At 35.8% G+C, this 21,501-nt stretch overlaps 1 protein-coding gene across 2 annotated transcripts in view; it reads right to left on the reverse strand.

Moving 5' to 3' along the window:
• Window positions 1–21,501, reverse strand: part of PHF14 (PHD finger protein 14) — a 210,522-nt gene that overhangs the window by 99,705 nt on the left and 89,316 nt on the right. For both annotated transcript variants that reach the window (XM_006834249.1, XM_006834248.1), the window contains 2 exons: window positions 16,412–16,462; window positions 16,168–16,289 (listed from right to left, as the gene is read on the reverse strand). In XM_006834249.1, the coding sequence (XP_006834312.1) occupies window positions 16,168–16,289; window positions 16,412–16,462 (173 nt within the window). The remainder of the gene's footprint in view (window positions 1–16,167; window positions 16,290–16,411; window positions 16,463–21,501) is intronic.

Here is a 21,501-nt window from a genome sequence, read left to right on the forward strand (position 1 = left end):
CTATGAGTTGGTTCCGACTCGATGGCACCTGACAACAACAACAACATACATAAAAAAAAGACTGGCTTACTGGTCAGAAAGAGGCTGGAGGAACCCAAGACTATGACCCTCAAACCCCCTTCAGGTCTGGAAAGGAACTCACCCTCGTGGCCCAATTTTCAGTCAAGCAGTAGATAGGTATATGGGGGTGGGGGTGGGGGGGTGAACACAACAACTCTAGTAAGGTATGCCCACCATAGAATGCTCACCTGTGGGTAAATATTCAAAATTAAAAGGCAACATTTACCTAATGACAAAGCTGAGAATGGATGGTAAGACAGTGGGTGGAATGGAAATAGGAATCACAGGGATGAAGTGGGATAACTGTTTGTTACATGGAGGGGATTGCAATCATTGAAACAAAGTGATCTGCTGAATGTAAACTGTTGTTCTTATCTAAAAACCTTCACTCAATTCACAGTTTTTCAAAAACCTAATGCTGCCTACGTCTTATGAAGCGTATTTTGTAAAATTAATTTATCTGTCCAACTATGTTGTTGTTGTTGCTAAGTGTCATCTAGTCAGTTCTGATTTACAGCAACCCTGTACAGGGTTTCCAGGGATCAACTGGTAGGTTTGAACCATCAACCTTACTGTTAGCAGTCCAGTGCTTATCCTACAGTGCCACACCAGCGCTCACTGTCCAACTATACTTGGTGTGTTTTCTTTAGGTGCTGATGAGCTTTATGCAACACAATTTTAACTTCATTCCCAATAGAAACGCAATTTATTCTTACTTTGCTTCTTTGCATAATCCTTTCTAGTAATACATATCCAAAGTGACAATCAAAATTAGGACAAAAGTAGATTACATGTAGTGGGTGAGATCTTTGTAATTATTGGGGAAGCCCTGGTGACTCATTGTTTAAGTGCTTGCTTGCTAACTAAAAGGCCACTGGTTCAATCCCACTAGCTGCTCCAAAGGAGAAGAATGTGGCAATGTATTTCTGTAAAGATTATATCATTCCCCCCAAAAAAACATGGTCAACAAGTCTATTCCAACTAAGAGCAACCCTATACAAAGTTTCTAAAACTGTAGATCTTCATAGGAAAGGCTCATGAGTTTGAGCTGACAACCTTGTGGTTAGAAGCTCAATGTCTAACCCACAGAACCAAGCGATTACCACCTTAAAAACTCTAAGGAGGGATTCTATTAGTATGAACCCACTCATTAGCAATAAAATGGATTTGGTGTTTAGTGTCATTCCTAAAACAATGTTTTCCTGATTTTTTGACATTCCATGTATAATCAAGGGTTAATAGGAGGATAAAGGAAGAGAAGGAAGAAGAAAGTGGTCAAAAATCAACTTAAAGAACAGACAACATCATTTTTTAAGACATATTATTTTGTATACAGCAATTAACATACATCCTAAAAGGGGAAATGTCACATTCCTACAATATTTTATTTATACTTTAAAAACAGAGATTCCTATAACAGAATTCAGTGCTTGGTCACTCTTCCCCTACATTCCGATACTAACTTTGGTTTCTTTTTAATGAAAAAAAGGAAAGTCAGCAAAACAAAATGCCACCATTAAATCATTTTGCAACATTTTGTGTCAAAAATGTAATGGAAAATGCACACATCAAGGGAAAGGTTACTGTTCTTCCAGAACATCTTTTCACTTGGTTCATGGCTCTTCTACATAACTGTGTAGGCACTAGTGATAGTTTTCTCTCTTAGTTTAATGTGGCATTTGAAGGATTATGGCATTTTCAGGAAACTACAGTGCAGTGATTTCAGTGGGTATCTGGCCACAAGTAATACTATGATTTAGAATAAACTGCTGTTTATGTGTAATGGTAAAGTTAGCAACCAAATCACCTCACAACATCCACCTAACTCTTGATTGCATCTTTTCTTAGTAATACATGAGTTCAGTTAAAAAAGTGAGACTAGAATTAGAGGAAATTCCTTTTAAAAAGGAATTTACTGATATAAGCACATTGTATTAGGTTTAAATCCTATTAAGTGCATTGTAACAGGAAGAGCTATTTCAGAAATAGATAACTTTAATACCTTCCAGTTTAAACATAATTGTTCCTTGAAACTGTTCCACAAAAAGGATTTAGAAACTTATGCATTAAAACAAAAAGTCATCTAACATAATACATGTAAAATCAGAAGCTCGATGTGAGAAATGGTATAAACACCCAGATAATATACTTCACGTTATATACAAATATATGCTATTCTATTTAAAAGCTCAATCTATGTTATAGTTTATAGAATTATGAAGGAAACAATAATTTTCAGATAAAAAACCATTTCTTTAATTGAAAATTGTCCACCTTCAATTAATTCACATAGTTTTATCAAGCTAGCAATTCTAACCTACCATCTACTCCTCAGAAACCTTATGAGTCAGAACCTACTTGACAGCATTTAACAACAAAAAATCATCTATTCAATATAACTAAAATAAAAAATTTTAAATATATGGACTAGTAATTCAACTAAAATAGTTCTGGTAAAGGGAAGTTTATACTGTAAATGACTCAGAATTCCTTACACTTGGATATATTTTGCATTTCCAAAATTCTTTCTCTTTACCTTCATTTCTGTAACATTACAAAAATTATGGAATGTGAGATAAAAGATTTTCAAATCAATATTATAAGCTGGTCTCTTGTGAATTAAATGATTGTGTTTTAGCTTTCCTTTGTTTTTGTTTCTGTTTTTCTCAATGCCACATAGCCCCTTGCTGGTGAAGCCTTCCCTAAAATTCCAACCTCTCAATTTTATTTCTATAACCTCTCCTCATGTGTTATCTTGGTTTGTTCCTTTATTCTGTTTTCATGAAGCTATCAACCTCATTTCGCCCATCTCAGTTCACCTTAATTTTTGACTCTCTAAATTGTGTTATGTGTCATTTGTATAACAGTAAGTTTCCTCCTAATATTGTTGACCTACTTGGAAAGATGTAATTAGGAAAATCAAGATGATCGATTTTCTTCTAATCTGATTAAGGGAAAATCTCCCCTTTTTTGCAATAGTAATGAATTAAATATTTTTATTAACAGAAACAACAAATTACACAATTAGAGAGTCAAAAAATTAAAGTGCACTGAGATGGGCGAAATGAGATTGATAGCTTCCTTAAGCAGAAAGAAATGTGAAAGGCATTTCTACTTAAAACGATAACCACCAGCGCACTGCAATTAAGTCACTTCTGACTCACAGAGGCCCTATGTAGAGTTTCTGAGACGGTGAATCTTTTCAGGAGTAGAAATCCTCATTTTTATCCCTTGGACTGGCTGGTGGATTTGAACTGCTGACCATAGAAGTTAGCAGCCCAACGTGTAACCAATATTCCACCAGGGCTCCTGCTTAAAATTACAATGTTACCTAAAATGTACACATATACACAGACTCCAAGGCATTTTAAGACCTGAACAAGATTACCTTTATTGTTGTTAAGTGCTGACAAGACGGTTTGGACTCCAGTGACCCTGTATAGGATTTCCAAGAAGTGGCTAGTGGGTTTGAACCATCTTCCTTGCAGTCAGAAAACCAGTGCGTATCCTACAGTGCCACTCAGAACTCCAAGATCACCCTGTGTTTATATAATTCTGAGATATACAAGTCACAGTTTCATGCATGCATACTGAAGAGAGAATCAACTTAACTACAAAACTTCTTAACTAAAGAACAAACTGACATTTGGGGCCGATGACGATTCTGAACTCACCTTCTAATTTGCTATGCACTGACTAAGCTTCATAAGGCTGCAATTGTTTGTCTATACCTTGTATTGTTCCACTCATTTAGATGACCCTGCCCATAAAAAAAAAAAAAAAAAAAAGCCCCTCAGAGGCCCAGTTATTTGAGAAGCTACCTGTTTTTCAAAATGCAAATATGCTGTGCTAGTGATCCTGCATCCTCCTCCCCAAAATTGGTGACTAATTCAAATATTCACCTTTGTAAAATTTCACACAATTATATATTCTGAAATTTCTCTAATTTAAAATTATAACACTGATGTGTGTTGTTCTACAAGATAAGAAAGAGGTACTATAAAAGTCTTTCATAAACAGATTATGATAATTAAAATTTTAAATTTTAGTATAGATGGCATCACAGATTTTTCTAAACAATGTCAATAACTCAATGTATATATCTGTATGTGAACGGAATAGAAACATATATACCATTTTAGAGTTTGTACACATATAAAACTAATTTAAATATATAAAAATAATATACCACTTATATATTAACATATCTTAAAATTACCCGAAAAACTTATAATCTTGCCAATTAAAAGTATAGAATGTATTTCTTTAAAAATTAATTTTCTTAAGGTAAGCCTCTATAAGGAAGGCCCAGTTCCATTCATACTGCAATGATCCTCATTTAATATAAAACATAAAGAATATATCACTGGCTTGTAAACTTAAAAAGCAAAAGTAGTACATATGAATAAAACCTTTCAGTAGAAAAAAATCAAACAGCAAAGATAGGAAAACGAAGATTATAGTACAAGTACTGACCTGTCAAAAAATCAGATATAGTTTTGAAAATCAAAATAAAATGTCAGGTATGATCGTAAGAAGGATGTAATCATTTGTTCAGAAACAAATACACATATCAAGGGCAAGCTTAATCTAATGAGGAAGCTGAAATCTAAATTATGCTGAGAATGTGGGGATTAAGAGCACAGATTCTGGATATGGACCACCTTGAGTTTGAATTCTAGTTCTACCACCTTCTAAATATGCAACTTTTAGATATGCAAATTTCAATTACTTGAACCCTCTATATGCTGGTTTCCTCATCAATACAATGCAAGTAACAGTATTACTTACTTTATAGGTCACCATAGGGTGGCTGTATGGATTTAATATGTATATACAAGGTACCTGATACATTGTTGTTAAGCACTGTGGAGTCGGTTCCGACTCATAGTGACCCTGCACAGGGTTTCCGAGGCTGTAAATCTTTACGGAAGCAGAAAGCCTCATCTTAATCCCTCAGAAGAGCTGGCAGTTTCAAACTGCTGACCTTGAGGTTAGTAGCCCGATTTGTAACCACTATGTTACCCAAGCTCCTTACCTGATACATTGTAAGCATTATATACGTGTTTTTTTTATTGTGGATATTACTTTGCATGTATAGAAAATTTCCTATATTCAAACTACTAAACCAAACCTTTTACATGTATTATCTCATTTAATTTTCCAAGCCACTCGAGTGTGTAGATACTATTAAATCTTACTATTTACACACAATGAAACCAAGTCATAAGGAAGAAAAGGACCAACTTTGTAAACAACAGAACCAGATTTCAAACCTAGCAGTGATTATAAATCCTTGCACTTAATCACTTATTAAGGAGCTCTGGTAGCATAGTGGTTACAAATCAAATCAGGATGTTAATCTCATGGACAACAATTCAAAACTACCAGATGTTCCATGGGAGAAAGATGAGGTTTTCTGCTCCTGTAAAGATTTACAGTCTCGGAAACCCTGGACAGGGTAGCCATGAGTCGGAACAGACTCCACGGCACATAACAACAACAATTGTTGTTAAGGGCTGTTGAGTCAGTTCCAACTCATAAGGACCTTGTATAAGGTTTCCAAGGAGCGACTGGTGGGTTTGAATCACTGACCTTGCTGTTAACAGTCCAGTGCTTATCCTACAACAACACCAAGACTCTTTTATTATACAATAGTGCCTCCCAAATTATAGAAAAACACTTCAACGTTTAATAAAATCTAGGCTCATCACATTATTAGCAGGATTCCTTTTTGAAAGATTCAACATTAAAAATATCAACTGAAAGGAAAAAAACCAGATGATTACTAAAATAACTCTTTAATTAGAAAATTCCCCTGTGCATTACAGTACTATAAAGATGAAACAGTGGGTCAGGAAAGGAAAAAGTGTGTGGAATCAAGAAGAATGTTTGCAGTGGTTACCTGGTCCTGGGGATGGAAGCCAGGATTTATTACAATATAAAATAATTTTTGATGATGAAAATATTCTAAAACTGGATTATGAAGATAACTGAACAATGCTAAATTTACTTAAACTAATGAAACTGTACAAACTTAAAGTGAGGTTTTTCTCTTTAAAAAAAAAAAAAAAGTTTACTTATTGCCCTTATAACAGTTCAGAGGTGTATGGAAAAGACAATGTTCTATGCAATGAAAGCTATGGCCAAGAATAGCTGGATCATAAGACCCACTAAGATTTCTTCCTTAAATAAATGGACATTAGACAAGATTGGTGGTGGTGGTTATGTGCCATGGAGTCGGTTCCGACTCATAGCGACCCTGTACAGGGTTTCCAAGGCTGTACATCTTTATCTTGATGGGAGCAGAAAGCCTCACCTTACTGCCGCGAAACAGCTGGTAGTTTCAAACTGCTGACCTTGCGGTTCACAGCCTGATTCATAACCACTACGCTACCAGAGGTCCTTACGGGTGTTAATTTTCCACGCAAGCCTTTTGTTTCAGATGGTCTCAAGTTAAGTTGCCCTTAGACTGAAAAGCAGAGAGAGTGAAGCAAATTGATGAAACAGACTTCCAGACTTAGGAAAAATGGCAAATGGACTGACTGAAATAAATTATATCCAGCCCACTTGGGTGGATATCTATTGTTCTGCTGGAATGCAAGCTTGTAGAAAACAGGAATTTGGTATAATATTTCCTGCATCATTCTTTTGCAGTATCTTTCAAAGGATACATGGTAATGAAAACTAAACTTGAAACTTAAATTCAGATCATTTTATTATTTAGCAAGTACTTTTTAAAAAATGTTATTTTGTTTTTGTTGTTGAGAACATGCATAGCAACACTTACACCAATTCAACAGCTTCTCCATTTACAATTTAGTAAATTAATCATAATCTTTTAGTGGTGCAACCATTCTCTCCTTTTCTGAATTTTTCCTTCCCCGTCAATATAAATTCACTGCCCACTAAGGTTCCTAAACTTGTAAAATCATGCAATTTTCTTTTGTCAGTTTGGTCCCTTACAGATAATTCTTAAAACAGCATAATACTCAAGGCACACATTTTAAACTAGCCAACCTAAACTGTTTGGTTTTAAGAAAATTTCCAGGTATATTTTTGGTTTAAGGTTTAAAGATTATCTCAGAGCAATGGCTTCTAGTGTTCAACCATCCTTCAGGGCTCCAGGAAGAAAGGAGCACATGAAAATTTGAAGGTAAGTTCTCTACTTTCCCTCTTTCAATGAGACTTATTCTACAGAATCTTTTAACAAAACATTCAGTAAATAGATGAGATTTTATGGTATGAAAAGTATACCTCAACGAAGTCATTTTTAAAACAGAAATCTCAGCTATTTATCAGAAGGGGGAATTTTAAGTAACTATATTATTTCACTCTTTTTTAAGCAATAAGCTGAACAATGAGAAAACTGATTTTGACTCTTCAGTAACCGAGAAAAATTCCACATAGTTGTAGAATGACCTGGAAAGAGAGTCTAATGAAAGTAAGTGTTTGGACCAAATCTAAACAAATAAGACAATATAACTGGAGAACTTAGAATATCACAAAAACTTTTCATGTCAAGACTTTGAATGTGTTAAGACTTCACAGATAGTACTCTTCTCAAATAACAAAACCAGGATCCATAGAGATTAGGTGACATGCCCAAAATTATATAACTTGTATGTGACAAAGCTTATATCGCCTCAGTTAATTAAAAACTACAAAAATAGAAACTCATCAGTTAATCCACATTCATTCATTCATTTATTTATTTTGTTCCATAATAAGTACATATTCCATTTAGGTTTGTTTGTAATAATTTAAAATATTTTCAATTAAGACAAATTAAAACAAACCACTTAGAAACCAATAAAGCAATGCCCATGCCCTCAGAAAGATTATACACTGTCTCAAATGTAGAGTGCTACACATGTGTGCAGATCTACCTTCAGGGATAAATTAACACGCATTTATTCCTAATTAAATCACTCATGCCAAATTACATTATACTATGAGCGCTGTTAAAAATAAATGGAAGCCCAGACCCTATCTTCATCTAGTGAGAAAAGTAAAACAGAACTATGTAAATAATACAGACAATCAGAAGATAATTTATAACCAAGTGGATAACATGATTTTTTGTGGGTTCTCAGGGTAATCAAGGTAAGAAAAACATCATATGTAGTCATGTGAATCAGGAAGAATCCATTACAGAAGTAAAGACAACTTAGTCATTGGAGGAAGAAAAAAAACACAACTGAAAACATTACAGGCAGTAGAAAAGACTCAACTGCATAGTTGTACTGCACACTCAACAGGCAAGCAGGAATAAAGAAAAGATGGTTACACTGATACGTACAAAAAAAGAAGTCACAGACAACTTAGATAAAATGAATAAATTCTTTGAAAAACATAATTTTTACCAAAACTCATATAAGATCAGGGCTTCAAACTAGTAGAACTAGTGCAGTCAGTCCTGGACAAGGAAACAAAACCACAGCAGACTTGAATTTTTAAAATTTGGATTATCCAGAGCACTAATCAGAATGGGAAAAATTACTGGTGGAAGTCCCGGATAGGAGACTCAGAAGACAGGTAAGTTAGTCCTTTCAGGAGGCAGGACTATGGAGAACAACATACATGCAGAGCCACCATCTTTGAGTCAGGGACGGATATTTTTGACAAAGCTGGCCAAGCAAGTTGGTTGCTATGTAGCATGAACACTGCCCTTGTTTTCTAACAGATTACATTTCTAGCATGGCTTAGAACTATAATTCTTCCCAGGCCAGTTAGCAGTCTGGTTCACCCATATTTAAAAAATTAAAGTCTATGGTGGTATGTCACTTCAATCACCATGACTGAACTGGGTTGAATCAGCCAGAAGCCCTACACAGGATGAAAGATAAAAATAAAAAACAAAAACAAAAACAAAACAACTCCTCAATGTTTCTGTATTTTAAAATTTGAATTCATTATAAAAAATACCTTACCAGGTCCAAATAGTTTCATTGGAGAATTCAATCCAAATTTAATGAAGAAATAATACAAATGTTAAACAAATGTTTATTTATTTATTTTTTTAATAGAAAAGGGTAATGCTTTCCAATTCCTTTAGAAGGCTAGCATAATTTGATAGCAAAACTTGACAAAGACTAAACAAAAAAGAAAGTTAAAAACGTATTTCATAAATACAAATGAAAAATCCTTACCAAAATATTAGCAAATAAAATCTAGAAATATATAAAGTGGAAATATATCAAGATCAGGAGGAGTTTATCCCAAGAATGCACTAAGTTTTGAAAAGAGATCAATGTTCTTTACCATTAATGAAGAAGAAAAAACATTATGATTATCTGAGAGCAGAAAAAGTATTTGATAAAACTCGGTAGCTACTCATAACAAAAGTGCTCAATAAATCAGGACTAGAGAGAAACCTCATTAATCTTATCAGTATGAAAAACAGAAAATAAAAAAACAATACTTAATGGTCAGAAACAGAATGCTAAGTTATGCAAAAGTATCTGATTTCATCAATTCTAGTTAATGGTATTGGAGGTTTTACGAGGGCAATGGAGTCCTGGTGTGGTGCTGTAGGACAAACACTGGACTCCAAGGTTAGTTTGAACAGCAAGGTTGGTGGTTCAAACTCACCAGCTACCCTTCCGAAACACTAATACAGGGTCTCTATGAGTCAGAACCAACTCGACAGCACAAAACCACCAACAACCACTAGGGCAATGAGCTGTAAAGACTAGTGGTTGTTGTTGTTAAGTGCCATCGAGTTGGTTCCGACTCATAGGGACTCTGTAAAGTGTTTCCAAGGAGCAGCTGGTAAGTTTCAACCATCAAACTTGTGGTTCAAACCGATCTTGGAGTCCAGTGCTGTATCCCACAGCGCCACACCAGGACTCCAAAGACTGGTAATGAAGTAAAATTGCTTCTATTTACAGATTACATGATTGTTTATGTAGAAAACCCTAAGATATCTACAAAATAGTATATTTTTTTCAAAGTTAAAGATACTAGCTGAGGAGTTTGGCTCCAGGCCAGGAACTGGTATATCATCTTTCTGGCCTGTTCAGAGGCAATTACAAACTGTTCCTGGTGGCACTTACAGGTGATAGTTGTGCTCCCAATATCAGACAATGTAAAGCCAGTGCATTATAGTTTCTGGAGTGAGATGCAGTCAAGGACTCACCCACAGCGGTTTTTTGGTCTCTTCCCCTACTGTTAGTGCTCAAAAGCAAGTCTGCATTCCTATCCTATAGACTTCCATGCACAGACCTCCTTGTGAAGTAGAGTGGGAGAGGGGTGGGCAAGGCTGAGACCTTGCTGTGAGACATGGAGCCATCCCAAGTCCTCCTTAAGGGGCAGGGGGCTTGGAGACACTTATTTCCATTCTGACAATCCTTTTTCACTCCTAGCCCTTCCACGTTCATAAAATAGCAGGAGCCTTTTGCTACTCAGAGAGACAATTTCCCTCATTCCTTGAATCAGTACTACCCCACTCACTAATGCCCATTAAAGAAAAATGGAATATTGTGGGAGATGGTTTACTCTTCAGTTTGATCTCATGCTTATACTATTACAGTAAGTAAAGTCTTGATTATTAGTTTCAGTTGTCCTAATTTACAGCCTGGAGTCCTGGTGTAGCACTGTGGGCTAATATGGTGGTGGTGGCTGTTTGCCATGGAGTCGGTTCCGACTCATAGCTACCCCGTACAGGGTTTCCGAGGCTGTATATCTTTACAGGAGCAGAAAGCCTCATCTTTCTCCTGCGGAACAGCTGGTAGTTTCGAACTGCTGACCTTGTGGCTCACAGCCTGATTCATAACCACTACGCTACCAGAACTCCTGTGGGCTAATATACTGAACTGCAAAGTCGGTTTACTCAGCAAGATAGCAGTTCATGCTCACCAACTGCTCTTCGGAAACCCTATACAGGGTCACTATGGGTCAGAACCTACTTGACAACAACAACAATTTAAAACCTAAACACCTGAAAGCTGTCAACAATATAGAAAATGACATTTTAAATTTCTATACTATAGCACCATGAAACTTTGTTGTTGTAAAGTGCCAGCGAGACAGTTTCAACTCATAGCAACCCTTTATAGGGTTTCCAAGGAGCAGCTGGTAAGTTTGAACCGCCAACCTTCTGGTTCAAACAGATTTTGAGGTCCAATGCTTATCCTACAATGCCAAAACAGGAGTCCAATAAGTATTCAGAAATAAATGTAAAAATATGAGGGGGCTTCAGAGAGTTTGCCTTTTCCCAAACTTTTGGAAATCCCCTTAATAAACATGCAAGAATTCTACACTGAAAGTTATAAAATACTGATGTAAGAAAATAGTATCTGAATAAGAGGAGACATTGACCAAATTCATTAATTGGAAAACTCAATACTTTTAAGACATAAATGCTCCCCAAATTGATGTAGTAATTAACATAAAGTCAACCATAATTCCATTACATTTTCTTTTGTTAATGAAAATTGGCAAACTTTCTAAAACTTATTTGAAAATGCAAATAAAATGGAATACTAAAGCAGCATTGAAAAACATGTTTCCGGATTTATGTAATCTAAATTAAAATTTCATTAAAAAGTGTTAGTAATCAAGATAGCTGGTACTGCCATAAGAAAAAATATATATAGCTTAATGGCATAGAATACAAAATCCAGAAATCAAACCACATTTAAACAGCTGATTTTTAATAGTGGCACCAAGGCACTTCAAAGTGAAAAGAAAAGCAGTTTCAACAAATGGTGTTGGACAAATGGAAATCCAGATGAGATAAACAATAAACTTTAACTCTACTAGAGACCATATTATAGAAATATAAACATAAGCTAAAACTACAAAAGGTACAAGAAAGCAAAGAAGATATCATTGTGTCCTTGTCACCTGGTCTCAGGCAGACTTTTTTGGCTAGAAACAAAATAATAGCCATAAAAAAAAGAGCTAAATTTGACTTCACAAAATTAGTAAATTCTGCTTTTTAAATGATACCATATTAAGGAGTCCTGGTGTGCCTCTCTGCGTTAATGTGCCAGACTGCAAAGCCGTTTGAACTGCAAGGTTGGTGGTTCAGGCTCACCAGCCACTCCTTAAAAACCCTATACAGGGTCACTATGGGTCAGAACCGACTCAAAGGCACTTAACAACAACAAATTAAGAAAATAAACAGACACAGATAAGGGGATTATGTTTGCAAAATATATATTTGAAAAAGATTTATAAACAGAATATGTGTAACACTCATAAAACTCAATACTAAACAATCCATTTTTTTTTTTTAACTGGCAAAAGGGTTAGTTCACAAAGAAAGACATGACAATGTGCTCAATGTCATTATTCATGAGGGAAAAATGCAAATTAAAACCACAATGAGGTTCCCCTATATACTCATTAAAGTAGATAAAATCAAAGACTAAAATCCATATATGTGAAATTCTAGATGAAGCAAAAACTAATCTATCATGAACAATTATACAAGCAGATGTTTTTGAGGAGAGGAACTGAATGAAAAAGAGTAAAAAGGGAGTTTTCTAGAAGTGAAGAAAATATTTTATATGTTGATAAAAATATGGGTTACATGAAGGCATGCTGTTGTCAAAATTGACCATTATTCACTTAAGATTTATATATTTCACTATACATAACATTCACTACAAAATAAAACAATTCTTGAACTCAGATTTACTTTTCACAGTGGTTGGGTTAGCAATTACAAAACTTTCTGTGTGTATTCTAAAACTAAGCAAACAGGTAAATATGTTGCCTTAAGATGTAAAAGTTAGCGAGCAGAAAAGTGAGACCATTTGTAAATAAATTTTAACAAAAGGGAAACAAAATATTTCCATGAAGCTGAATCAGCTTGTTTTATCATTTCACAAAATTTTACAACATTAGGAAAGTTGAAATGTTACTTCTCTATATAGTTTAGACAAATTTTAAAATGCTGAAACATGGCACATATATATGATGACATTTCTACTTAGGTATTATCATTTTTTTCATCTGACTTTTAATAGTTTGTTATCTAGATCAAAATTCTTAAAACTGCAATTCTTCAAAATATCTATTTTAAAACATGTATGTATCGCAGGGACGTGCACTGCAAAAATTCAACAGCTGTAACGCTAGCTCTTTCTTCCTACTCATCTTTGATAGGAAAGAAAACACCTCTGATTATCTCTGCGCAGGCTGTTTCTATTTTGTTGTGTTTTGTTTCTTATGCATCCTAGCATTGGTTACTGTTGTTGCTAAGTGCCACTAAGTCAGTTCTGACTCACAGCCACCCTGTGTAGGGTTTGAACTACTAACCAGTGTTTATCCAGCACCACACATTATGTGGACATTCTTCTAGAGTTTTATTTCTGGTATTAAAGTGATTCAATATCATGCCATCTAGAGGAAAATCATGTTTTTAAAAGGTAATACAATAAATGGCTAGGTTCTCAGAAATGGTAATACAATACAGCTTTCAAAACTAAAGGAGACCATAGGTAATTTCTTCTTAAAATATATCCAAAAGCATAAGAAGCAACTGTCTATGAAACAAAAAAGATATTTGTGTATTATTTTTCAAAGCAGGTGCATAATTATGCTATGTTAAACACACTAGAATGTGGCAGGAATTTTACTGAGTCTTAATTTTATGAAAGTATTAAATGATGCTAATTTTTCAGTCATATCAGAAATTTCTTGAAAAACAACTACATCTATAATTGTTAATTTAAAAATTAATATAAAATGTAAAGGGGGCATAATGAAATCTAAGAAAATAAAGGATCAAAGTAGTTATAATTATATCCATTTTCCTAAATTTTCACATAATTTTTTAATGGTTCATCAATTTGGATTCAAAATGTCACACCTTTCTTCTTATCTTTTGGTGTGGCACTGTGGGTTAAAGCACCAGACTGTAAAGTCAGTTTGAATGACAAGGTCAGCCGTTCAAGTTCACCATCCGCTCCTTAGAAACCCCATACAGGATCACTATTGGTTGGAACCAACTCTACGGCACTTAATAACAACATTAACTAACTAACCTCAAATCTACTGTCTTACATAACCCATAGAAAAAACACATGCACTATGCTTTAATGACATAAAAGCAATCATGCATTATGAAGTCTTAAATATCTTCACTAAATACTTGTTGTATATTTAGTGACACAGTGTGTCCTATAGTAAAAGTTTTTATGAATGCAGCAAAAAAGAATCAGTCATAACTTAGGTAGGCGTGCATTCATTAAACCTTTCCAGAGTATTAAATGTGCCAGAAACTGCTAAATAAATAAATAAGGCGTGGAAAAATAAAACTCTTTTAAAAGCAGGGATACATCACTAGGTAGGCCCATAAATCTCCCAACAAGAAATACCCATCACACAGACACAATTACCTTAAAAGTCCTCATAATTTGCAAGGTAGAATTTCAATTTGGCTGTTAGCATTAAATTGCACTAAGTAGCATAAAAGGTGTCCTAGTGGCACAGTGATTAAAGCACTCAGCTGCCAACAAGAAAGGTATGCAGTGATAAGCAACCCACCTCTCATCAGGAGAATGATGTGGCAGTCGGTTTTGGATTAAAGCATTGGAAATCCTATGTGGGCCCTATAGCAAAAAGTCCTGCAATAATCTATTACATTTAAGAACAAATGAGAGGGTAAATAAATATTCATATGTTGTTGTTGTTGCTGTTAAGTACATAAGTTCAAATAATTAAAAACAGGATCAACAACACTCTAATTTAAACTTTTAGACCTTTATTTCAAATGAATCATGCTCAAAAACTTCATCTTCACAACCCCAAGTGAACTTCCCCTGGAATTAATTTTGTTTATTTATCATATAAGATTTCTATAGTTTTTTTTCTTTTGATTGTTTTGTTATTTGCACTTTTTCATGCATAAGCCTTCGATATATATATTTTTTTCTTTTAGGTTTATTTGAGCAAATTATATGATGGCTAAAAACATTTATGTATGTATAAATCTTAGAACAACTATAATCTAAATTCAAATGAAAGTAAACTCCAAAAAAATTTCCAGGACATTCTATATTAATTACTTTAAAATGCACTGGCCAAATATGATTGACTTTCTAAGCATTGTTGAAGCACTATATATTTCTTCACTGGAGTCTCTATTTTCTCCTTATCTTCATTAATGATAGTATAAGAAACTCACAAAATCTATAACTGCATTTGTCAGGAACTAAGAAACACAAAAATTAAAAATGACTTCAAATATTTACAACACAGAACTAATCTCATCAAATTTTTTTTTTCTTTTTGAAATGGCTACCTTAATTAATTTAAATGGATTTTACCAAAAGTTGATTTTTGAAAAAAGTCAGAAAGAATTCACGTAACATGTCTCTATCCTTTGAAAGAGCAATGTCTTATCTTAAACACACTCTCTTTGCCTGCTCTTCAACCTAGTCCCCCTTTTCATCCAAGGCCTCTGAATCATTTCTTTATTTCACCAAAATAGACAAATGAGTAAAACTAGTCATCTTGAGAACTTTAGGAACAGTCACTGTGAAATCTCAGCTAAGATTCCTGATTAGAATTAGGTCTGATTAACAATTTTAAAGTATCAAAACAAAACAAAACAAAAACAAAGAAAAAACCAAACCAAACCAAAACAAAATCTATCTAGGCCATCTTTTCACCTTTCTTTATTTCATGAGAAAGAAGCATTTAACACATTGATTTTGATAAGCAATAAAGAAGTGCTAATGAGGCTCATATCAGTAAAACAATCTTTTATCATCATTGCCAATATACTTAAAGTTTTCTAAAATGCTAAGAGAGCTTAATAATTTCATTGCTTTATGAGATAAAACATAATAATCCTAGCACAAAGTATTTGAAACAAATTCTCTTTGTGGTCTCTACATGCACAGCATTAATTAGCAGCTTGTCTTGTAAAGAGAAAATTAATTCTCTTGTGTTCAAAATCCAAATTACTGCTCTTAATTACATCTAAATCCACAGGCTAATAAGTGAATGAAATCTGTTTCTGAAGTACTGTTTTCTCTAAATAAGATTTTAAGAAAGGTCCTATAATGTGATTTTTTTCATTATGTCTGTGATGAGAAATGATGAAGATGGAACTTTAATCCCCTAAGGTCTCAGCCTCCAATTTACCTGACAAGATTTTCATTGTCTCCAGTTCCCTTGCAAGTTGCACATTCAGTTCTTAAATCCTCAGCCTTGGGCTTCTTTTGTAACACAGACTGCCTTTGTCTTCTTTCCCTAGGAACTCTTTCCTGACGCACAACGGAGAGAAAAGCAAGACAAAATCAAGATATGAACAAAATATAAATAATTTTAAGCAATAAAATTTCTCAGCCAAAGTTTAGACTGTAAAAAATGCTTAACTTATTCCAACCTCATGTTTCTCTTCCTCAGGAATGAAGCTTCGTTTTCGTCCTCTGGTTCTCTATAAAAGGGGTGGGGGAAATCCACAAAAATATCTACTGTTAAATTAAGAGGAAAAATAGATATCCTATGCTAAATACTACTGTTTAAATCAACACACTTCAAATATCAGCATATCTTATTAATGCTGTATTAATGCTGTATTCCTGTTAACAATTTCTATCACAAGAAATAAGAACATGACAAATTAAATACAATTTTGCAGAACTTTAGTTTTACATAAACAAGTAACTGAAAAGTAACATAAGGTCTCTCAAAATTATGTGAAGGATTTTTTTAACACTTCACATCTGACCCAATGTTTACACTAAGCATTTAAATTTTTTTCTGTTATGACACATGATTTTTCTGCCCATTTAAACACAGAGTCACACTATACACCTATATGTACTGTGTCTAAATGAGTGTGTGCATATACACTTGTGTGTAAGGCAAAAAAGTAGTCAATTAAAAGTCAAAACAAATTGGGAAGTAAACATTTAAGATGTTTCCAAACCCTCATGTTGTTGTTAAGTGCTGTTGAGTAGATTCCGACCCATAGCAACCTTGTCTAGGGTTTCCAAGGAGCATCTGGTGAGCTTGAACCACCGACCTTGCAGTTCAAACAACTTTGCAGTTTGATGCATTAGCCCACAGCACCACACCAGGACTCCACTCATATAAGTAACACTAAATACATTGTTTGTTGTTAAGTACCGTCGAGTCGGTTCTAACTCATAGTGACCCTGTATAGAAGGTTTCAAAGGAGCAGCTGGTAGATTTGAACTGCTGACCACACTATGGTACAAAATTATTTATTTTAAAGTGACTTATTGTTGTTAAGTGCCAGTGAGTCGGTTCCAACCCACAGGACCCTGTACAGGGTTCCCAAGGAGCAGCTGGTGAGCTTGAACCACCAACCTTTTGGTTCAAAAAGACTTTGAAGTCCAGTGCATTAGTCAACAGTGCCACACAAGGACTTCTTAAAGTAACAGGTGGTGGTGGTTATCTGCTGTGGAGTCAGTTCCGACTCACAGCAACCCTGTATAGGGTTTCCGAGGCTGAAAATCTCTACAGGCACAGAAAGCTCCATTTTTCTCTTGCAGAACATCTGGTAGTTTCGAACTGCTGACCTTGGGTTAGTAGCCTGACTAGTAACCACTATGGTACCAGAGCCCCTTCACTGTTTTTGTTAAGTACCATGGAGTCGGTTCTGACGCAGAGTGACCCTGCACAAGGTTTCCGAGGCTATAAATCTTTACGGCAGCAGAAAGCCTCATCTTTCTCCTGTGTAAAAGCTGGTAGTTTCAAACTGCCAACACTGCGGTTAGCAGCCCGATTCGTAACCACTACGCTACCAGAGCTCTTTAGCATGGTACAAAATTACTTATTTTAAACTTATTTCGTTAACATTAACATCTGATATCTGAGAACATATTTACCTTTTGACAGAACACATTAAAAGATTTCACAATAATGTTAAGTATAATAGTATTTGCAATCAATACAAAAATGCATCGATACAGTAACACAGAAATCTTTATTAAACAAAAATCAAAATGAAAAGCCATTGTTTCTCCACATATCATTCATCTAGGTTAATACACTTCGTAAGGCAGTGTTTCCATTTTTCTAACCCTTCCCCAAAGATTTCTGCACTCTTGTTTGTTGTCATTGTTGTTGTTAAGTTCTGTCCAGTCAGCTCCAACTCATAGCAACCCTGTATAGGGTTTTGGAATAGGGAATGGTGGGTTTGAACCACCGACCTTGTGGCTCGAACTGACCTTGCGGTCCAGTGCATTATCCTGCAGGACCATACCAGGACTCCACTCACAGTTTGGGCATCCTCAAGGGATTCATATCATGTTCCTTTTAAATGATCTTTGAGTTTGGGGAACAAGAAGTATGAAAAGGCAAGATCACAGCTGTAGGGTGGACACAGTTAGATTCCTCAGTGAAATTCTCATAGAACACTCATCTCTCTAAGAATAAGCAGGTACACTGTCCTGATGGGAAAAAAAATTCTCAATGTACATTTCCAGACCTTTTTCTCACTAATGCAGTTTTAAGAATTTCTCCAAAGTAAGGCCCATGATTGTTCTGTGTCCTTCCAGAAAATCAATCAAGATGATACATTTGAAATCCAAGAGACAGAAATATGTTTACCTGTGCTTTATTTACTACACAAAGGCTTTTGTTTGTGAAGCTATGAACAACATTGCGAAGTATGAGTATTCCTGAACACTTAATTGTGGTCATGAGGAATCTGTACATGTACCTAGAGGCGGTTGTTTGAAAAGAACATGGAAACACTGAATGTTTTAAAATTAAGAAAGGTGTGCGACAAGGTTGTATTCTTTCACCATACTTACTCAACCTGTATGCTGAACAAATAATATGAGAAGCTGGGTTCTCTGAAGAAAAACGTGGCATCAGGATTAGAGGAAGACTCACTAACAACCTGCGATATGCAGATGATGCAACCTTGTTTGCTGAAAGTGAAGAGGACTTAAAGTATTTACTGATGAAAATCAAATAGCACAGCCTTCGGTATGGATTGTATCTCAACATAAAGAAAATAAAAATTGTCACCACTGGACGAATAAACAACATTCTTATCAATGGAGAAATAAGCACACCCTATTGGAAAAGTGGGGCCAGCAGGCTTGCTCGACAGAGTTGCCACAAATCTTCAATTTGTAAAAACAGTATATAGAAGCACAATAATATAAGGCATATATATACACACATACCTGTAGATAAATACAGCATTTTCTTTTGAATATTTTGTGAGCTATAGTTTGTGATTTGTTTGCCACATAATTTTTCATATTTTTTAAGGTATTGTATATATACTGGAATAAATTTCGTATTGTTGGAGCACAGTGACTCTGTAGGATAAGCACTGGACTGTGAACCACAAGGTTGGCTGTTCAGGCCCACCAGTCGCTCTACAGGAGAAAGATGATTTCTGCTCCTGCAAAGATTTACTGCCTTAGAAACCCTATACAGGGTTGCTATAGATATTGTTGTTGTTAGGTGCCATCGACTTGGTACTGACCCATAGCGACCCTACGCACAGCAGAACGAAACACTGTCCGATCTTGGGCCAACCTCACTACTCAAATGTTGCCACATTTGAGTCCATCGATGCTGCCACTTGGCCAATCCATCTCGTTGGGGGTCTTCCTCTTTTTCTCTGAGCCTCCACCTTACTAAACATGATATCCTTCTCCAGTGACTGTTCCCTCCTGACAATATGTCTGAAGTATGAGAGACAAGTTTGGCAATCTTGGCCTCCAAGAAGCATTCTGGCTGCACTTCTATAGATATTAAGTTGTCATTATTAAGTGTCGTCAAGTCAATTCAACTCATACTGATCCTGAATAAAGTTTCCACGGGGCAGTTGGTGGTGAACTACCAGCCTTTATTTGGTTAGCAATCCAGTGCTTCTCTAATAGCACCATACCAGGACTACTATATAGGTATAGCCACACAAATGAGGGGGCTTCAAAAAGTTCATAGAAAAATCAAATTGAAAAGTAATGGAAAAGACATCAAGTCCCTTCAGCACAAACTCCCTTCCAAGACTGAAACTCAACGTGAATACACAAGCAGGCATGTAAGCTTGCTGGTGACCGAGTTGGTCTAATTGTGAGTGGAAGTGGGGGAAAGGCAGTAATGAAGGCAGGGGCTGAGTTCAACCATGTTCAACAGACTCCTGTTGAATTGAGAAAAAGGATGGGCTAGTTGGTCTGAAGTTTGGGGAACCCTGGGAACTCATGAGACCATAGACACTGTCCTAGCCATTGGGGGCTAGAGCTGAGAGTGAAGCTACCAGCTGATATGTAGTTGGGGAAGGAGCACAAAATTGCCCAAACTTGCAGATAGCACCCATTTGACCCAGCTGATAGTACTCATTTGACCTAGCTTGAATGGCTTGATGATCAGAACTCGAATAAAGGAAGATAAAGAAGTTTGATACAGGGAAGCAAGTATAAATTGATACAATTTGATGAATTTGACCTTTACTTATGGATGTGTTGTTGTTAAGTGCCATCAAGTTGGTTCCGACCCATAGCGACCCTGTACAGGGTTTCCAAGGGTGTAAATCTTTACGGGAGTAGAAAGCCTCATCTTTCTCCCGTGGAGCAGCTGGTAGTTTCGAACCACTGATCTTAAGGATCGCAGCCTGATGTAGTAACTCAAAATATCAACTAATAGGGAAGGAGTCTTCACATCAAGGATCAAGCTTATCCCCTCAGTACACAGGGTTGATAGGGACATGCAACTTAGAAGTTGTTGTTGTTAAGTACCGTGTAGTCGGTTCCGACTCATAGTGACCCTGCACAGGGTTTCTAAGGCTGTAAATCTTTATGAGAACAGAACGCCTCATCTTTCTCCCTACAGAACCGCTGGTAGTTTTTTAAACTGCTAATCTTGAGGTTAGCAGCCTGACTCATAACCACTACACTACCAGAGCTCCTTAACTTAGACATTGGCTACAGAAAATGGGGTGGTGCTATAAAGGTACGAAGCAACTGGTCTACAAGTTTTCAAGAGGGAGTTTAGTTTTAGAGCAAGAGAAGAAGGTAGAACCCCCAATGAATAATCTTCATTTTGTCTAGATGGATCTGGTGAAAGGAGACGGGGATAGGATTCTTTTGATTCAATGGTAAGTATTGTTATCAGGATTAATTACGATTGTCACAACTGTAAAGGTAGAGGTTATGTAACAAAAAGGGGGGAGTACTTAATCTTGTTTTCCAGGAAGAGAGGACCCTAGGACCATCAAGAGAGAAGAGCATGAGCGGAACATGGGGCCGTAACCAGAGAAGCAGCCACACCAGAGATGGAAGCAGAGATGACAGCATACAGAGACAGAACATCTGAGGACTCATGGTGGTGGTGGTTATGTGCCATGGAGTCGGTTCCAACTCACAGAGACCCTGTACAGGATTTCCAAGGCTGTAAATCTTTATGGGAACAGAAAGTCTCATCTTTCTCCTACGGAACAGCTGGTAGTTTCAAACTGCTGACCCAGATTAGCAGCCAGATTCG

Source organism: Chrysochloris asiatica, unplaced genomic scaffold (assembly GCF_000296735.1).
Source record: "Chrysochloris asiatica unplaced genomic scaffold, ChrAsi1.0 scaffold00010, whole genome shotgun sequence".
Taxonomy (NCBI): domain Eukaryota; kingdom Metazoa; phylum Chordata; class Mammalia; order Afrosoricida; family Chrysochloridae; genus Chrysochloris; species Chrysochloris asiatica.